The following is a 20,945-nucleotide window of genomic DNA, read 5'->3' on the forward strand; positions in this document are numbered from 1 at the left end:
ACTGGGCAGCCCAGGTGGCTCAGCGAGCGGTTCAGCGCCATCTTCAACCTGGGGTGTGATCCTGGAGATCCGGGATCGAATCCCACATCAGGCTCCCTGCATGAAGCCTGCTTCTCCCTCTGCCTGTGTCTCTGCCTCTCTCTCTGTGTCTCTCATGAATAAATAAATAAAATCTTAAAAAATAAAAATAAAAATAAAAATAAGTAAATAAATAAAAAACTGCATCTCAAATTCAACGGGGAAAAAGAAGCCCTCCAAGATTACAAATACATCTAGTTATCTTCTCACCTTAGCTAAATCATTATTTGCATTGTATTGGAAATGAAGAGTTCAAAAATAACCTCTTGGCTATCCGAATTTTTTTACTTGTTTGGAATTAATTCAGTTACAGTCAGAGAAGCATTAAAATAGTACTTTAGCCAATACAGGAGTCCTTAATCTCCCATTAGTGATAGAGAAGATCAGATGAACACGGAGCAAGAAGTCCCCCTAAGTTGGAGGAGAAAAAAACATTGCCACAGTTAATCTCACCATGTCAAAAAAAAGATAGTAAAAACGGAGTCCAGTTGACTAGCCTGTCTTTTCTTCATTTTTAATAAAGGAGTTTCTAAGTACCCACCACTTCGACACTTCCATAAATTGCCAGTTTCAAATATTCTAAAGGAACATAGTATTTTGGCAAGCCTCTGCTATTAATGGACTCTTCATTATACCAGAAAGACTAATGTAAACAAAATTTACCAACATTATATAAACTTACCAAGGAAGAAAAGAGGACAAGAAATGATTTCTGACAACTGCAATTCTAGAAATCCAATTTTGCAACCACATGTTTCAATGGAATCACAAATATAAAACTTTATTTAATGATAACTGATACTGAAAATTTCAGATGAAAAGCAAAGGAAAAAACAGATTTGGGGCAACCCAGGTGGCTCAGAGGTTTGGCACCGCCTTCAGCCCAGGGTGGGATCCTGGCGGCCTGGGATAGAGTCTCAAGTCGGGCTCCCTGCATGCAGCCTGCTTCTCCCTCTGCCCATGTCTCTGCCTCTCTGTGTGTCTCTCATGAATGAATAAATACACAAAATTTAAAAAAAAAAAAAAAGACAGATTTGCCACATTAAAAAAAAAAAATCAATGTATGTAAAAAACACACTATAAATGAAATCAGAAAGGCTATCAACATTCTGAGAAATATAAATCTGCCACATGACAAAAGGTATATTCTTAACAAACAGCTCTTAAGATCAAGAAAATGATCAACAATCCAATATAAAAATATATAAAAATGGGTAAAAGATAGGAGCAGGCCAATAAATACATCTCAGAAATGGCCCACCTTATTGTAACAGAAATTATAACAAGATACCTTATCAATTACCAAATCTGGGAAACTTTTTTTTTTTTATGATAGAGAGAGAAAGAGAGAGAGAGAGGCAGAGACACAGGCAGAGGGAGAAGGCAGGCTCCATGCACCGGGAACCCGATGTGGGATTCGATCCCGGGTCTCCAGGATCGCGCCCTGGACCAAAGGCCGGCGCCAAACCGCTGCGCCACCCAGGGATCCCCAAATCTGGGAAACTTTTTAAGTAACACTGCCCAGTTCTACTGGCCAAGCAGGATGTGCAAGAGTATTCCCACTTCCAACCCTTTGCTTGGGACAGTCTTCCTTCATTCCCTACGTGGTGTTATCTTCTCAGTATGGCTTCAATTACCCTATTTTAAACTGCACCCTCCTCTCCACTTCTCAACTTGCCTTATCTTCCTCTATTTTTCCAACTTATTGCCTTACATGCCACGTAATTTACTTATTATGTACATTGTTTATTCTCTGCCCCCACCTCCATGAAAATAAAGTTTCCAAGGACAAAGATGCTCTTCCTTCACTGACATATTACAGGGATGGAAAACTGCTTGGGATATGGGAGATGTTCAAAAATTATTTGTTTAATGACTAGGAAAATTCAGCTAGTTAATTCCTAATTAAACTAGTTAATGTCTCTGGAGAAAATTTATTTATAAATTTATGTTGATGACATAAATTTAAAAACCTTTATTATTTATTCATTTGTGAGAAAGAGCACGAGAAATAGGGAGAGTTAGAGAGAGAGAAAGAAACAGACACCTCGATGAGCAGAGAGCCCGACTCGGGGTTTGGTCCTGAGCCGAGGCTTAGTTAAGCTGATGCTTAACTAAGCCACCCAGGCGCCCCAAATTTAAAAACCTTTAAAATGTACATACCAGTAATACCATTTCTAAAAATTTATCCTAAGTAAATAATCACTGACATGAGCAATGGCTATCCAAAAGCTTATTCATCTTCACTGTGAATTGTGAAGAACTAGAAACAACGTATACTAGAACACTGAAAAGGATGTGGAATATTTAATGCTATGGTAGCTGGGGAAAAAAGTATACCCAATGATTCCATTTTTGTCTTGAGTATATGAATAATATATGTTTGGGATCCGTGGGTGGCTCAGCCGTTTAGTGCCTGCCTTCAGCCCAGGGCATGATCCTGGAGTCCTGGGATCGAGTCCCACATCGGGGTTCCTACGTGGAGCCTGCTTCTCCCTGACACAGGCACTGTGTCACTGACACTGCCTCTCCCTCTCTCTCTGTGTCTCTCATGAATAAATAACAAATCTTTAAAAATATAATGTTTATTAATAGGCACTAATATAAATAATGATATATCCAATTAACAGAATGATGAAATCCTAGATGAAGCTACTCACTGTGTCATGATACAGAATCATTTATTCTTCTTTTTAAAATTTTTTTAAGCAGGCTCCATGCCCAGCCTGGAACCCAACGCAGGGCTTGAACTCACGACTTTGAAATCAAGACCTGTGGGGATCCCTGAGTAGCTAGGTCAGCAGTTTAGCGCCTGCCTTAGGCTCAGGGCGTGATCCTGGAATCCCAGGGTTGAGTCGTACATCAGGCTCCCTACATGGAGCCTGCTTCTCTCTCTGCCTGTGTCTCTGCTTCTCTGTGTCTCTCATGAATAAATAAATAAAATCTTAAAAAAATAAAAGGAATCAAGACCTGTAAGCCCTGAGCTGAGATCAAGAATCGGAGGCTTGCTTAACCAGCTGAGCCACCCAGGTGCCCCACACACAATCATTTCTAAGCCTCATGAAAGAGGCAGACTTTAAAAAAAATAGTAAGGCTATACTATAAAGAACTGATCCAAGGTACATTGTTAAGAGTAAAAAGCATCCAAAACAATTTAATTTAAAAAAAAAATGTTTCAAGTTTATGTACTCTACTAACTGGATAAAAATGTTAGACATTTTCAACCATCTTTTCTTTTCTTTTCTTTTTTTTTTTAAGATTTATTTATTCATGAGAGACAGAGAGAAAGGCAGAGATATAGGCAGAGAGAGAAGCAGACTCCCTGCAGGGAGCCCCAGGATCACGCCCAGAGCCGAAGGCAGAGGACTCCCAACCACTTGAGCCACCCAGGTGTCCCCATCTTTTCTTCTTAATTTTCAATGTAACAATTAGTTTAAAAAATTGTTTTCATTTTTTTGGAAAATTAGGAAATAAAGCCATCTCTCCTTTGACTCCATAGATCAAATATAAGCAAAATCACTTCTCCAGGTCAAATAATTTTACTACAAAATTTATACTAAACCCATGAAGTTCTTTAACTGCAAAGAAATTAAAAATTACTGTCCAAACATCCTAAGCTAAGTAATACAATTATTAGATAAGAAATCCATTCTGGAATTATGTTCCATAAAAATAATGCCAAAAGCAAACAGAAAATGTGTTAAATTATAAAAGCTTATGGCAGATAAAAGCACACACCTATTAGTGTATATATACTGAAAACCAAATGACCAAAAGACAACAGAGAATTGTGCCCTTTTAGCCAGTAGGCCATGAAAGGGTACTTAAAACTTTACCCCAGGCATCCTGAGGTACTTTATTAAGAAGACCCAGTTTGCTCAGTTTCTACCTTGTTTGTCCTCCCAGACGTATCAAAAGGAACTGTCACTTGGAGACAGCAATGTCACTTGGAAGCCTTTAGGATAGATATATCAGACCCAGATATATGTTGGTAAAGAAGAGTACAGTGTCTGAAAAAGTGAAATGGAGACAAAATTCTTCAAAATAAGACTAGAAATCCCCAAAGTCCAATCTTTCAGCACAGTGAAAGAACCCAAAGGAAATAAATACTAGAGAGCACTGACCTGGAAGGTAGGAGCCCTGGATCCCAGTTCTGATCCGACTACAAACAGCTCCAGCTCCATGGACATATTATTTCATGTATGTAGGTTCTAGTTTTAAGATCTACAAAATTAGTATACTGAAATCCTTTCCACTGGTACCACACCATGACTGACTAAATTACTAAGATGTGGTTACAGTTGTACTCCTGTTTTCTAAAATTCTTCATTTAAATGCTTAACTTGGGCAGCCAGGGTGGCTCAGCGGTTTAGCGCCACCTTCAGCCCGGGGCGGGATCCTGGAGACGCGGGATGGAGTCCCAAGTCGGGCTCCCTCCAGGGAGCCTGCTTCTCCCTCTGCCTGTGTGTCTCTGCCTCTCCCTCTCTCTGTATCTCTCATGAATAAATAAATAAAATCTTAAAAAAATAAAAAATAAATAAACGCTTAACTTCTGTAACTTTTTAATCAGTTTTTGCCATGATTAAACTACCAGTCATAACAACATAGAAGACCATTTCCTTAACTAAATTTTCCAAGGTCAGATTGCTAAAAGTGGCAAAATCATAATTCAAACCACATCTGACTCACTATGAAGACCAAATTTATGGCATACTTCTTTCTCAGACCTTCTCCCTGACTAATGTAGTAACCAACTAGATTAGATACTAATCTTAGCTTGCCTTTGCAAAATGACTGGAAATCCGGAATGCAGTCAGAAGTCAGGGAGCAAAGTCAAGTTACTTGAGTTAGGTGGGGGCTTGAACTTCTGACACAGTATTCTAACCAAGTTAATTAGACATTTCAGCTACTTAAAAAATAAAAAAGGTAAAATTGTCAAGAAAAACTATTAACTGAAGACAAAAATAAAGCACCTCTGAAACTACAAGTAAACAAGGGTGATTCATTTACATAAAGTTTCATATACATAGAACCTGTACAAGATGAAATATACAGTAAAACAACTGCTAAATTATCTGTGCTATTCACTTGCTTTTGTGAATGTAAATAATGAACACAAATTATCCAGCAGTGAAGGAAGGAGTAACAGATAATCCAAAACACATATATTTGGCTTTAGAAATAAAGCATATGTCTAAATAGATAATCCAAAAGTAATGAATATCTGGTGCTAAAAATATATTATCAGGGTGCTTGGCTGGCTCAGTTGGTAAAGCATGCGACTCTTGATCTCAGGGTGGTAAGTTCAAGCCCCACGTTGAATGAATGAATGAATATCACCTAGGTATATTTTCCTCCCAAATGACAGGTTATTCAGGTTAATACAAAATTAATTTCCATGTGGAGAGACCAGGACACATCATTCCTAAACAATACAGAAAATAATAAAATTACCATCTCCCTACCTCAGAAAATAAAACGTTTTATTACATTCATATCAGCTCCAGAGGGAATAACAAAACTAAGGCACATACAAAAAAAATGTAACATTTACATTCCCACTGGAGACAAGAACCAGGTTAGCTCCTCAGCTATTTCCATTAAACCAATCTGGGATTAAAAACTAGTTTTGGGGGATCCCTGGGTGGCGCAGCGGTTTAGCGCCTGCCTTAGACCCAGGATCGAATCCCACATCGGGCTCCCGGGGCATTGAGCCTGCTTCTCCTTCTGCCTATGTCTCTGCCTCTCTCTCTCTCTCTCTCTCTCTCTCTCTCTCTGTGATGACTATCATAAATAAATAAAATAAAATAAAAAACTAGTTTTGGAATAATCCATATGTATATAATCAAGAGGCAAACCCACACAAACACATGTAGATAAACTCACACTTAAATGCACAGGTTACCTACCAAGCACCTTACAAAATAAAAAATTTCGTAAGACAGTTGACAGAAATGGAGCAAGCGGTGAGGTCACCTACCACATTAGCTACATTGATAAAAGTCATTACGTGCTCATCTCAAACATTAGGTAGCCACCAAGACCCACACTTACACACACACCCCGCATGTGGTAATATTCAGAAAGGTAACCTAGGAAAACCTCAGCAACTGCTCCTTTTACCAGCTCAAGAATGAAGTTGTATTCAACAAGTAAATGGAAAAGGGTCAAGAAAATAATGCATTTCCCCCCTTCAATCCAAATTGTCTAAAAGACAACTTTCAGGACACCCGGCAAGTAAACGCTGGTTTGAGCTAAAGTTCTTTAGACTAAGCCTCGCTGGCAGGAGCCCTCTACCGGGCGTTTCTCAGATGTGACCAACTTTTGTTGTTTCCCACAGTAGCGCTAAACCACGGTTACGCATCCTGCTGATAAAACCGGACTCGAGGCACTTAACACCCCAAACCAGATTCACCAGCGGTGTGGCTAAAGGACTCTCCCGTCACTACTGTGAGGCCCACTCCAGCAGGGATCCGCACCGAGCGCGAGGACTTAGGGTTTGGAGAGAAGAGCAGCAGCACCAGACGCCGGCTGTGTACTCGGTGGTCCGCCCGCACGCCGCAGGGAGGCGATGCGCCGGGCAGGCTCAGGAAGTCCACTAACCCAGGGGAAAGCGCCATGCCCTCGTCTACAAAAGACGGCGTGCGGCGGGCAGACCCCAATGCGGAAAATTCACTTAAGAACTTCCCAACGGCCTACCGTGCTGACTTAGGGGTCCAGTTAGGACACCGGGAAGCAGGTAGGGAAGAGACCACAGTCCACAAACTGATCAGGATCAACCAGCCCCGCCGGGAGGCCCAAACTCGGGGGGAGCTGGGGAGCTAAGGCACCGGACGGACTCCGGTCCTCCTCCGACAGCCCTGTCCAGCAGGCCCGGCGCCGCTGAGACCCAGGCCCGGCCCTCAGCAACACCAGCTCCGTTCCACACGGTTCAGGAGGCGCGACCCTCCGGGGCCACTCCGAGGCCATGCGGCCGCGGGGCGCCCCAACCCGGCGCACGTTCAAGAGGTGAAACCAGAGGGCAGGAGGTGCGGGAGGAAATCCAAAGAAGGTACGAGACTCACTTCCTTTGGGCTTTGTCCTTCTTGGCCTTGGTCCTTTTCTTTCGGGCCTGGAGCGCAAGCACTGCAGGAGAGAGGGATGGATGAAGGGCGACCGTGGAGGAAAGGAGGCGACCAAGGTGAGGGCGGAGACCCAGCAGGGGCGCGAGGCCCGGGTGCGGGGCCTGCCTGAAGGGCGGCTCCGGGGCGAGCGCCGCGGCTTCGGCCGGGCGGCCGCGGCGGCGGGCGGCCCCCCGGGTGCACAGCAGCGCCCAGGCTGGGGGCGCCGGCGGGGGCCCGGGCCGGGTCAGGGGGCCGGCGGGCCAGGGTCTGCCCGGGTCGCCGGGCGTCGGGCCCTGCAGCGGCCCCAGGACGCAGGCCGGCCTGGCGGGGAACAAGGGGCGAGGGCTGCCGGCGCGGAAGGACGCCGGGGCTGAGGGGCGCGGACCGGCCGCCCAGAGGCGGGGGGTGAGGGGCGGCGCCACCTCAGCGGCGGGGCGCCGCACGCCCGGGGACTGGACCGCGGCGGTTAGGAGGGGCTCCAGCGCCGACCCGGACCTCGCCCCGCCGGCCGTTGCCCCTCGTGGCAGAGGCCGCTCCACCGCTCACCTTTCCGCTCCATGGCGAGACCGGTAACCGCCAGGCGCCTGCGCACTCGAGTGGCGGTGACTCCCGCTCCCGCCGCGGCCCAAAACCCAGCCGGCGCACACCCCGCCCTCCAGGCCCCGCCCCGCCCCGGCCCCACGACGGCGCGCGCCTGCGCGGTGAGCGCGGAGCCTACCACCTGCTCGCCAGGAGAGGGGGGGCTGTAAGGGACCGGGGGCGGGGAGGAGGGAAGAACGCCGCTGTGAATGCCGCACAGGTGCGGAGAACCGGCTTGGAAGCCTGGCGGGGTCGGGTTCGTTCCGCCGGCGGGGCGGCTGCGGCTGAGGAGAGAAGGACCGCGTGGCTTTGAGGGTTCCCTGTGTGCTGAGTCAGTGCTCCGCAGCCACCCGGAGTCCGCCTCAGTTTCCTGGTCTGTAAAATGGATTTGGTCAGGCCTGCCCCAGTTTCTTCGCTGAGCTCTCGCGAGGGTCTGTTGAGATACTAGAGGGAAAGAGAGGAAAGAAGAAAGAAAGAGAGAGAGAGAGAAAGAAAGAGAAAGAAAGAAAGAAAGAAAAAAAGAAGAAAGAAAGAAAGAAAGAAAGAAAGAAAGAAAGAAGAGAGGAAGGAAGGAAGGAAGGAAGGAAAAAGAAAGAAGAGAAAGAAAAGAGAAAGAAAAGAAGGAAGGTGGGGGATTGTAAATGAGGAAGAAGGAAAAGTTGGAGCGACGCAGAAGACTGGAAAGAGGGAGCCTGTGACCCTCCCTCCTCACTCTAAAAGTGAAAACTTTAAAAGTGTGTTTTTCTTTTGAAATTTCGAGTTTATACGAAGGCTGTAAGGGAAGGAAGGGGGAGAATAAAAACAGCGTTTTCTCATTTTAACACTTCATCTTTTCAGTACATGAGAAATACAGTTATCTCCTAGGATGTCTTTATACTTTTGTAAGCGAATTACCTCATTTGATATTTATGACAACCTAAAAGCAAAATATTACCTCCACCATACAAAGAAACTAAAAATTGAAGGGGATGTGTACTCAATCTTGATGTCCCGATGCAAAGATTCAATCATCAAACCCGTATCATAAAACAAGGTTAGCCAAGTTTTTCTGTAAAGGGCCATATAGTACATTATGGCTTGTGGGCCATAGGATCTCTTTCTCAGCTACTCAGTTCTGCCCCTGGAGCTCAAAAGGAAAATAGAAAATAGGGGCTGTGTTCCAATAAAGCTTTATTTATGGTCCCTGACATTTGCATTTCGTGTAATTTTCACGTGTCATGAAATACTATTCTTCTGTTGATCCTTTTCAACTATTTCAATCCCTCTTGGCTTAGGCCAACCCCTGTTGTAAAGCACTAAAGCTGGACAGGGTGGCAGCTCTGAAGACCTTTGCCCTGAAAGAAGTTAGACTCTATGGGGAAGACGGACAAGTAATTAATTGACTAAGAAGGGAAGATGAAAGTATAATAGTACTGCGCAAGTGAAGCATGGGGACTTGGGCGGGATTTTATTGAGCAAAGTAAATAATTAAATCCAGCCAGGGAGGAGGCAGCTTTTGAAGTGGGTCTTGGGAAATGTGTAAGGGTTTCCATAGATGGAGAAGGAGATGTTAGGCATTTCTGAATGAGAAAATCAATTGAGCAAAAAGGCACAGGTTTAGAAACCTAAGGCGGGGGCGGGGGCGGGGGCTGGTAATGACTGAAGTGGATCAAGTGGCATGTGAGGCCAGAAATGCAGGTTTGCCAAATTCAAAATTTAGATAATTAATATCTGTTGCATGGAACCTGAATGATAACATTTCTGGACATATTGCCAAAGAGGACAGCACCTGTTGGCCAAGGAAAACTGCATCCCAGTTTCCTCTCCACTCTACTTGAGAACAAAAGGGGAGCTGGGGCAGACAGTGAACCCCTGGAACCTGAGGATTCCACTAGCTTGGGAAAACCTCGTGTGATTTAGAAAAGACAGGAAAGCTGCGGTGGCTGAGAAAAAGTCCCAGATTGGCAAAGTACTCTCCACCAGAAAGTAAACTCTATGAGGGTAGGGACACTGTTTTGAATTTTCCTTGATTCCTTTCCTGGATTTTCCTTGATCCTCAGTGCCTCGCATAGTATCCAGCACTTAAGGGGCTTAAATATCTGTCTAATCAAAGAATAAGTGATGTGCAGTTTATGAGAAAGTTCTGGACGAGAGACAGAAAACAGTGAGAGGGACAACGTGAAGCTGTGCTAGTACCCAAGTAGGTTACTGCAGATTCATCGGAAGGGAAATTCGTTTAACTTGGCATGAATTCATCATACCTATTCTGGCTCGGAGTAATCCTTGCTTCTTTCTCTAAGAGCTTACTATTTAACAACCCATTTGAGAATTTTTCCAAAGTCGGTGTCACGTTCACTGGATTAAGTTCCCTGAATTGACCATTTTGCCCTTTTTTCATTTGTTTTTTTTCCCCATTCTTTCAGCCTACTTCATTCTCCACACTTTTTCTAAACTCTGTGTAATTGTTCACGTGAGCTAGTTTGTACCCCCCCTTTCTAAAGCCTATGCCTTTAAGAAACAAAAGAGATGACCATGGGGTGGGGGGGAGGCAAACCCGGAAACAGACTCTTAACTATAGAGAACAAACAAGGTCACTGAAGGGGGGGGGGGGGGGGGCGGTTAATGGGAAATGGGTATTAAGGAGGGCATTTGTAAAAAAATAAAAATAAAAAATAAAAATAAAAAAATTTTTAAAAAGGAGGGCATTTGTGATGATGTTGCACCCAGCACTGGGTGTTGCATGCAAGTGATGGATCACTGAATTCTCCGCAGGAAACTGATGTTACACTGTATGTTAATTAACTGGAATTTAAATAGAAACTTGAAAAAAAAAAAAAAAAGCCTGTGCCTTTTTTGTGCTTCTTGCTTTAAATGTAACTTTAAAAATCACTCCCCACCCTCTCATCCCCAGTTTCACTGGGCTTGTGCCACTCTGGACTTCACCCTTCCTCCTCAAGTGGTGGCCATTCTTACATGCATATCCCTCTTGCACAACTGTTTTTCTCAAGTTCATTTATTTATTTATTTATTTTTAAAGATTCTATTTATTTATTTGGCAGAGAGAAAGAATGCATAAGCAGCAGGGGGAGAAATAGGCTCCCCACTCTCCCCACTGAGCCTGGACCCTGATGCAGGGCTAGATCCCAGGACCCTGAGATCATGACCTGAGCCGAAGGCAGACATTTAACTGACTGAGCCACCCAGGCGCCCCTGCTCAAGTTCTTTCAAAAGTAGAGTTATTTGGAGAATGAAGCAGTGCCAGAATTGAATTTCTGAAAAGATCCCATTCCCCACGAGCTTATTTATGAAGACTCCCTTGGATCTTCCCTAATGCGTCTTTGAAGTTTTTGAAATGTGATCACCTAAGGTTTAGGACATATATTTCATTAAACCCAACATTCCCTGCTTTGGTTACCACAAATTTGTATTCTTTGTCCAAAGTTTTGATCTGAATTAAAACCAAAGTATTTGTGAGATGAAACAGACAACAGAAGAAAGTGGAACTGTATCAGATGCTTTATTTTGCAGATTCCTAGTAGATGTCTGCATAATTGGAGAACCCCAACAGAATCTTACATAGTTTTGTGAACTATATTGGGAAAACAATTATATTCTAGGCTTGAGTTTCAGGAAACACATGGCATGTTCAACAAACGAAGAGAATTGAATTAAAAGATTGAAATGTGAAAAAAAAAAAAAAAGGATTGAGATGTGGGTAAGGTTAAGAGAAATGAAGAAGGGATGGTGAGGCATCCAGGGACTGACATTCCTAGGCTTGAAGGGACAAGGGGTGGAGGTAGGTGTTAACCAGAACCCAATAATACCTATGTTGGTCAACTTAGGGTTGCCAAAACAAAGTACCACAAATTAAGTGGCTTAAACAACAAAAATTTATAGTCTCACAGGTCTGGAGGCTAGAAATCCAGGTGTCAATAGGACTGGGTCCTTCTGGGGACCACGAGGGACGGATCTGTCCTCTTTCCTTGGCTTCTGGAGGACTCTGTATCTCTTTCTAGTTTCTTTGATGTATGTCTCAAACTGTGTCCAAATTTCTCCTTTCATAAGATCATCGGTCATACTGGATTAGGACTCATTCTAAGGATCTCCTTTAACTTGGTTACTTCTGTAAAGGCCCTATCTCAGAATAAGGTTAATTTCTGAGGTACTGAGGGGAGGGGTTAAGACTCCAACATATCTTTTCTGTTGTTGTTGGGGAGGGGACACAATTCAACTCATATCAGAATTGTAGTGAGGCGAGGCAGCCCCGGTGGTTCAGCGGTTTAGCGCCGCCTTCAACCCAGGGCCTGATCCTGGGGACCTGGGATCGAGTCCCACATCAGGCTCCCTGTGGGGAAACTGCTTCTCCCTCTGCCTATGTCTCTGCTTCTCTCTCTCTCTGTGTCTCTCATGAATAAATAAAAGATAAAAGGACATAACCACTGCCTAGCAGGAAATGAAATGCCCAATTTCTTTCTCCTCTTATCCTCTCAGACTAGTGCCTCCCATTGACTAAACCCACCTAGAAGTTAGAAGGCAAGGGTGCCTGGGTGATGCAGTCCGGGCAAGCCAGCCTCCCAGGGCACAGGGAGGGTGGAGAAGGGTGGAGGGTTCATCTGGAGGGGCAAACAGAGAATATCCAGCACAGCCTGTCTGGGCAGTCTACATGATACACCCAAAGTGGCTAGCACTTTCCAAGCAAAGTAAGCCAGCCTTTTGGGCTCCCTGGTCCCTGAAAAGGCTTGAGAACCAAAGCTGCTTGGAGATAATCCCCTTTCTGGCTTTTTTTTTTTTTTTTTTCCCATAAAAGCTTAAGCTTCACAAGGAAACTGTGCTGGAGCAAAGGGTCGGGGAGAGGAGGTAGGAGAGATAAAAGAATAAAAACTTTGATTTGGTGGAGTGGGGAACTAAATGAGTTCTTTGCAGTCTCAGTGCTCTGTCCTCTTGGATGCTCTGTCCACAGCAGCAAAGTTGGAGGAGAGAGGAGATGCTCCAGCAATGAGGAGGTTACAGAGATCGGTGGTTCCAGAGGCAGGTAGAGCCCTTGCTCTGCTTCCTGGAGGTGCTCTGGGGAGAGAGCCAGGTGTTGCAAGCTGGCCTGAGCTGATCACATCCAACTCTGCATTCTTTTTTGTTGCTAACAATACCTTCCAGCGAAGTTTGAAGGGATGAGGAATTGTCTGCCTCACATCCTCACTCCCGCATATGAAAAGCTGCAGACTAAAATCTGCCCCCCCCCCACATTTGTCAAACATTTGTTTGCAAGCAGGCACAAAAGCAGCTCCTGTGACTATGTACATTCTTTGAGGTCTCTGTCCTTTTGGATGCTCTGGCCACTGTGTGAAAGCTTTACTGCTCCCCCCACTCCCCATGGGGTAACTATCACAGAGGCAGGACTCTGTCACCCGCAGAGTAGGCATCAGGGAACCAGAGAGAGGGTCTTTTGTATAATTCATTATGCTATTCCAATCCTGATCAACACCAGAGGTGTCAGCAGAAGCAGGTTTCTCTTTTTATTTTTTTTAGAAGCAGGTTTCCACTTGTGAGATGAGTTGCCTATTAATTTGTGTAATGGATGCTATTTTTTTTTAAAGCTGCTGTTGGCAGAATTTATGTAATCGATGACTCTGAACCCCTTTGTTGAAGCCACCTTCTGATTAGAATGTTCGCAAACTATTCCTGGCCTGGGAATTGCAGATTAGAATATAAGCCGCACCTGGGTGTAACTATAAGTAACTAGCATCTACAAATGTTATCCGGTCTTTGTCAAAAGTTTTCATACGCCCAAGTATTTTATTTTGAAAAGGTGGATTCATTTCTTTAAAAATGCCAATTAAAAAAAAAAAAGAAAGAGTCCATCCCTAGGGAAATGGATTAAAAAAGTTTTACAACACATCCCCTCTAGGTGAGTTGCCAAAACAGGGATACATTGAATTCTTTCTAAGTTTCTGTAAGTACCGGAAAAACATCCTCACCTAGACTATGCTTCTCTTTCCTTGATTCCAATGGTGAATGTCCAAATATTTTAAGGAAGATTGTAAACAACATGAGGTAGAGTGCCCCTCTGAGGCTGCCAGGCCAGGCAAAGATGCTCCACTATACTAAATATGTTCATGGAGCCATGCAGCCTTGGACAATAAAAACAACGGACTGAAGATCGAAAGTATTTTCCCTATTTTCTGTGCAAGGCATAAACCTCCCAGACTCTCTAAGGGGACCCCAGGGAGAGGAAGTATGTAATGAGAGCGATTTAATTTCTCCAGCTTGGCAATCTCAGGTTCAGAGCAAAGGCAGTATAGGAAAAACATAGAAATATGACTTATGCACTTGAATTCTGATTTCTACCTGCGATGCAATGTTGAATCCATTTTGCTTTTCTTTCTTTCAGATACTTCTCACCACATCACCCTCGTGATGAACATTCATTGAGCATCCACTGCAGGCCAGGGCCGTGAGAAGCAGAGAAGGAAAAAAGCCAACACCTTGCCCTCTAGGACTTAATAGCTAACTCATATAATTACTATTTGTCCCTCAGCTGTCAAAACAACTCTACCCAAAATAGGTGTTATTATCATCCTCTCTGGCAGATGAGGAGGCTGAGGCACAACCAAGTTCACGCAAGCAAGGAAGAGGCAGGGTTTTGAATATAGGCCGTTGGGTTCTGGAATCCACACTCTTGGCTACACACCATATCACCTAGTTTAGTGGGGGATGGACATATAAATAAATAATTCACACAGTGCTTAATGTACCATGGGAGCACAAAAAAGAGGCCCACTCAGCTCAGGGTCCTAGGAAGGATGAGGAGTGAGGCATCTCTTGAATGAGATGACACCTGGACGGCGGTGGAGAGCATGAATAGATGCCAGCTGAGAATAGAAAGAGGAGAAAGAAAACTCCAGCCAGATAAGACAGCATGGTATTGGAGGGTGGGGCGAGGGGGAGCAGAGACACCATAGAATCACTGGAGAATAGAATGCCAGGGGAGCGATAGGGAAGTTTGCTCCTCAATTGTTTGCTGGGCCTCTTCTATGCACAGGACTATTCTTGTTGCTGTGGATATAGCAGGGCTAGAGCATCAAAGGAGCTTCAACTTTAACTTCCAAACATTTTGCACCCTTACTCACTGAAATAACTTTTATTATTTTTTTAAAATATTTTTATTTATTTATGATAGTCACAGAGAGAGAGAGAGAGGCAGAGACATAGGCAGAGGGAGAAGCAGGACTCCATGCACCGGGATCCCGACATGGGACTCGATCCCAGGTCTCCAGGATCGCGCCCTGGGCCAAAGGCAGGCACCAAACCGCTGCGCCACCCAGGGATCCCCTGAAATAACTTTTAAACTACCACCACGCAAAACATTCAACAAACTAGAAACAGAAGGGTGCCTCCTCAATCTGATAAAGAGCATCTGTGAAAACCCCACAGCTAACATCATATCTAACGGTAAGAGATTAAATGTCTTCACCCTAAGATCAGGTATAAGACAAGGATGTCCACTCATACCACTTCTATTCAGTGTTGTACTGGAGGTTCCAGCCAGGATCACTAGGCAAGAAAATTAAATAAAAGCATACAAATTGGAAAGGAAGTTGACACTTTGAAATACAAGTGTTACATCAGCTTTGAATGCCAATTTGATACCTGCATCTATCCATTAATATAAGCAAAAAAAGTAAAATTACTTTAACTACAAGAAATTTTACATTACTTTTTTTCTCCTTGAACTTGTAATTCTATTCCATTTTACTGTCACAGAAGCTTATCCTAAAGTCATATAATTTTATACTTTAAAGTCTTTACTGAAAGTTGAGAATAGAGCTCCCCTACGATACAGCAATTCCACTACTAGGTATTTACCCCAAAGATACAAATGTAGTGATCCAAAGGGGTACCTGCACCCCAATGTTTATAGCAGTAATGTCCACAATAGCTATATGGAGACCCCAGATGACCATCAACAGATCAATAGATAAAGATATATATGACTACACACACACAAACATACATAGACCCACGCACACACACTGGAATACTACTCAGCCATCAGAAAGAAGGAGATCTTGCCATTTGCAATGACTTGGATGGAATTAGAGGATATTATGCTAAGTGAAATAAATCAATGAGAAAAAGACAACTATTATAAGATCTCACTCATGTAGAATTTAAGAAACAAAACAGAGGATCATGGGAGAAGGGAGGGAAAAATAAAACCAGAGCAAATGAGAGAGGGAGACAAACCATAAGACACTTTTTTTTTTTTAATTTTTTTTTATTTTATTATTTATTTATGATAGTCATACAGAGAGAGAGAGAGAGAGGCAGAGACAGGCAGAGGGAGAAGCAGGCTCCATGCACTGGGAGCCTGACGTGGGATTCGATCCGGGTCTCCAGGATCGCGCCCTGGGCCAAAGGCAGGCGCCAAACCGCTGCGCCACCCAGGGATCCCAAGACACTTTTTTTTTTTTAAAGATTTTATTTATTCATGAGAGAGAGAGAGAGAGAGAGAGGCAGAGACCTAGACACAGGGAGAAGCAGGCTCCCTGCGGGAGTCCAATGTGGGACTCAATCACCTGACCCCAGGATCACCACCGGAGCTGAAGGTAGGTGCTCAGCCACTGAGTCACCTAGGCGCCCCCCTATAGGAGACTCTTAACTCTAGGAAACAAATTGAGGCTTGCTGGAGGGGAAAGGGGTGGGGAGATGGGGTAACTGGGTGACAGGCTTTAAGGAGGGCCTGTGATGTAATGAGCAATGGGTATTGTATGCAACTAATGAATCACTGACCTTCTTAAACCAATAATACATTATATGTTAATGAAATGAATTTAAATTAAAAAAGAAGGTATGAGACAGGAATAAAATCTCACCTGGGCAAGAAAATAACTGCAAAATATTGGAGTTGGAAATAAAGTCCAGTTGACTTATGATGAAAAAAAAAAGTCTTTATTGATCATCCTGTCATACTTCTCTACCACATATATGTCCATTTACATTGAAATTTAATTTTTGGGATCCCTAGGTGGCTCAGAGGTTTAGTATCTGCCTTTGGCCTGGGGCGTGATCCTGGAGTCCCTGGATCGAGTCCCACAATGGGCTCCTTGCATGGAGCCTGCTTCTCCCTCTGCCTATGACTCTGCCTGCCTCTCTCTCTGTGTCTCTCATGAATAAATAAATAAAATCTTTAAAAATAAATAAATAATCTTTTAAAATCTTTTAAAAACTTTCTTACCAAAAACAAACAAACAAACAAACAAACAAAAAACACTTTCTTACCTATTGTTACAAGTATTCTTATTGCAGGATTAATCAAAATAATGTATAGCATCATTTTTTGATACATGGAATTTTATTGCAAATGCATCTCATTAGAATGGTAGGTGATTTTTCTTGAAGAGTCCTGCATCATTCCATTTCTTTCTTTCTTTCTTTCTTTCTTTCTTTCTTTCTTTCTTTCTTTCTTTCTTTCTTTCTTTTCTTTCCTTCTTTCTCTCTCTCTCTCTCTCTCTCTCTCTTTCTTTCTTTCTTTCTTTTTAGTAGTGGCCAAGAAAACTGGCCCATATAAAACAAGTGGATGGGAACCAAAAGGGTTTTGCTACAGTAATATAGTTCTTGGTGTTCTTTTGGAACTCCTTCCAAATAATTTACCAAAACCCTGCAGTAATCATCACCAAAGCTTGTTTTAATCACTCATCACCTGACAATTCCTGGAGGTGTTTATTCAATTTTGTCAAAATCAAATAATGGGAAACCATCTGAATTGCAAAAAGATGTGTTACCTGGTCATTAAAGTTATTTACTTTCTAATTCAGACATCAGTATTTCATTATGTCCCTTTGTTTGAACCCCTGAAGGGAAGTCAGTCTCTGGGACAAAGGTTGCAGGATACTGTGAGCTTGTGTTTTTCCATGAGAATTTACAAGCAGTTCAAGCCCTTTTCTACCCCCCCCCCTCCTTTTTTTTAATGAAAGAAAAATACACCTGTCTGAATTAATCCTTGCAAAACGCCCTTTTCCTGCTGGCTCAGATTTAGTTCCAAAATGGCATTTGATTACATAGTATAGAGGCCCTGCGAAACCACATTCAACATTTTTTGATACACTTGATCCATATTTGGCTTCTACAAAAGATAAAGAAGATAAGCTTAGAGGGAGAAGATGACCTAGTATTGCAGATGGAGTTGACACCCCTCCCATTGCACATACATTGCAATGTACATACATTGAAGCCACTGCACAGGTTAACTTGTATTAACTAGGACCAAAGTTAGCTCATGGATTGCCTGAAATAAGCAGGGATAATTTTGCCATTTCATAAACTAATTGTGACTCAGAAGAGGACACAACCACCCTGTGTTTGCAGTCACGTAGGCAGAAGCAACATCAGGTATCTGGAGACAACTATGCCCACGGTAGCGGACTGGGAGCTTGGGAAGTCTATCCACAGATTGATTACATACACTGCCTCATGTCTGATTTGCTTCTGATTCCAGGTAATCAAGAAAACAGAAGCCTTTCTTGAAGGGAGAGCTGCAGGCACATTTTTGCTCAGGGACTCTGCCCAAGAGGACTATCTCTTCTCTGTGAGCTTCCTTTGCCACTGCAGATCCCTTCGTGCCCAAATTGAACAGTAGAACCACAAACTTTAGTTTTGATGTCCATGACCTGTGTGTATTTCACTCCTCTGCTGTAACAGGGCTTTTGGAACATTAAAAAGATCCCAGTTCTTGCATATATTTTGAACCATTGCTTACTATATCACTGGATGACTTTCCCTTTTAGTCTGCAATATATCCGCCATTCAATAATCTACAGATGCACTGCATATAATGGAATTGATGGGCTTCCTTTACCATCAATGGTGCAGAATTTTTAAAAAGAGTGTAATTAGGGCAGCCCCGGTGGCACAGAGGTTTAGCGCCGCCCGCAGCCGGGGGTGTGATCCTGGAGACTCAGGATCGAGTCCCACATCAGGCTCCCTGCATGGAGCCTGCTTCTCCCTCTGCCTGTGTCTCTGCCTTTCTCTCTCTCTCTGTGTGTCTCTATGAATAAATAAATTAAAAATCTTAAAAAAAAAAAAGGGTAATTATAAGGGTACCTAGGGTACCCAGTCGGCCGGGTGTCAGACTCTTGGTTTCAGCTCACATCCTGATCTCAGTCAGGGCCCTGGGATTGAACCCTGTATCAGGCTCTGCACTGAGCACAGAGTCTGCTGAGGAGTCTCTCTCCCTCTCCCTTGGCCCCACCCCTGCTTATACTGTCTCTCAAATAAATAAATAAATCTTTTTTCTGTTTAAATATCATTATAAACAAAAAGTTAAGAGTGTGCCACTTAACAAAGAGTTAAGAGAGAACTCTCCTGCTCTCAAAGGGCATTAACTAGATCTGCTTTTATGTGCATCGGACAGTATACCTACAGCAAGCACACATGTCACCTTTAGGCTTTTTCAGGACAGTATACAAGCTTAGTGTTAGTATCTGTCAGATGTGATCCGTTGTTACTTAGATAAATGTGGTGCCTATTGAGACAGCAGAGGATAAAGCTACAGGTACAGGTGGTCAGTAAGGTTACAAAAATATTTTGCTGATTTAGCTAACAGTTTGGTTTTTAATGTCTGTGGTAATTGAGTGAGGCAACTCTGGGACATTTGCTATGAGGAATTCTACTTCTTACTGAAGAGTGAATTATTAATATTAGATGAGTATTTCACCAGTATGCCTAATGTTTAGGGGTTTTTTTTTAAAAGATTTTTTCTATAAATTTCTCAAAGCAGAAATGCTTGTAGTTCTGTAAATTAAACTTAGGAAGTCCAAAAAATAATAACTATCTTCCTTTTAGAAAAAAAATGCAATTTTCTGGCCACAAGGGCATAGTAGAATTCACTTACATGTTGATATAGTTTATATTCAGTTTCTTTGTCTCTTCTGCAAAAGATACTGTTTATAAGCCAGGTCTTAAAAATAATAGTTCTAAAATTTCAGATTTATAAAGTTGGTAATAAAATTGTATTTATAGGTTAAGTATTAATAGTTTAATGGGTGCTTTAATTTAAAACAGACATTTGGAGCCTTGTAGACACTGCTGCCTTGGAGCCATCCACACCAACCAACCTTGATCAACCCCAAGAATCCATGGTGTTCTTTGACATTGCTGGTGAGGGTGAGCCCTTGGGTCCTGTCTCCTTTGAGCTGTTTGCAGACAAAGTTCCAAAAACAGCAGAGAACTTTCATGCCCTGAGCACTGGGGAGAAAGAGTTTCATTAAGTTTCCTGCTTTCACAGGATTATTCTAGGATTTCTATGCCAGGGTGGTGATTTCACACACCATAATGGCACTGGCAGCAAGTCCATCTATAGGGAGAAATTTGATGATGAGAATTTCATCCTGAAGCACATAGGTCCTGGCATCTTGTCCATGCCAAATGCTGGACCCAGCACAAAGGCTTTCCAGTTTTTCATCTGCACTACCAATACCAACTGGGTTGGATGGCTAGCATGTGATCTTTGGCAAGACAAAAGAGGGCAGGAATATCATCGAAGTCATGGAGCACTTTGGGTCCAGGAATGGCAAGACCAGCAAGAAGATCACCATTGCTGACTGTGGACAAATCTAATAAATTTGACTTGTGCTTTATCTAAGCTGCCAGACCATTCCTTCTGTGGCTTAAGAGAGCACCCTTTCACTCCCATCTACTTGAAATATCCTATAATCTTTGTGCTTTCAATGCAGTTTTATGGATTCCATATTTTCCTTACTCCCCTCCAAGTCTAGCTGGATTGCAGAGTTAAGTTTATGATTGTGAAATAAAAACTAAATGACAAAATAAATAAATAAATAAATAAATAAATAAATAAATAAAATAAACAACAATCACAAAACACACAAAAATCCCAGATATTTGGGATAGCTACTGCAATGTAATCCTGTGTGTGACTTTTTTTTGTTTTTTTTTTGTTTTTTTTTTGTGACTTTTGATTTTAAGATTTTATTTATTTATGAGAGAGAGAGAGAGAGACAAAGGAGCAGGGCGGCAGGGGGCAGAGGGAAAGGGACAAGCAGACGCTGCATTGAGCATGGAGCCCTCCTCAGGGCTCCGTCTCAGGACTTTGAGATCATGACCTGAGCCATAAATCAAGAGTAAGACATTCAACTGACTGCACCACCCAGGCACCCCCGTACATGACTTATAAGTTGACAAATGTAGTCT

At 43.0% G+C, this 20,945-nt stretch overlaps 1 protein-coding gene and 2 pseudogenes across 1 annotated transcript in view; 2 read left to right on the plus strand and 1 right to left on the minus strand.

Moving 5' to 3' along the window:
* Positions 1 to 7,848, minus strand: part of SRPK1 (SRSF protein kinase 1) — a 90,133-nt gene extending 82,285 nt beyond the window's left edge. Inside the window, 2 exon segments of the mRNA XM_072730891.1 lie at positions 7,143 to 7,662; positions 7,665 to 7,848. Of these exon segments, the coding sequence (XP_072586992.1) occupies positions 7,143 to 7,662; positions 7,665 to 7,740 (596 nt within the window). The 5' untranslated portion in view covers positions 7,741 to 7,848.
* Positions 7,739 to 19,117, plus strand: LOC140597872 (suppressor of cytokine signaling 5-like; annotated as a pseudogene).
* A 537-nt stretch (positions 19,118 to 19,654) lies between these two features.
* LOC112914204 (peptidyl-prolyl cis-trans isomerase A pseudogene) lies at positions 19,655 to 20,503 on the plus strand (annotated as a pseudogene).
* Positions 20,504 to 20,945: the final 442 nt, after the last annotated feature.

The sequence above is a fragment of the Vulpes vulpes genome, chromosome 1, assembly GCF_048418805.1.
Source record: "Vulpes vulpes isolate BD-2025 chromosome 1, VulVul3, whole genome shotgun sequence".
In the NCBI taxonomy this organism is placed as follows: Eukaryota; Metazoa; Chordata; class Mammalia; order Carnivora; family Canidae; genus Vulpes; species Vulpes vulpes.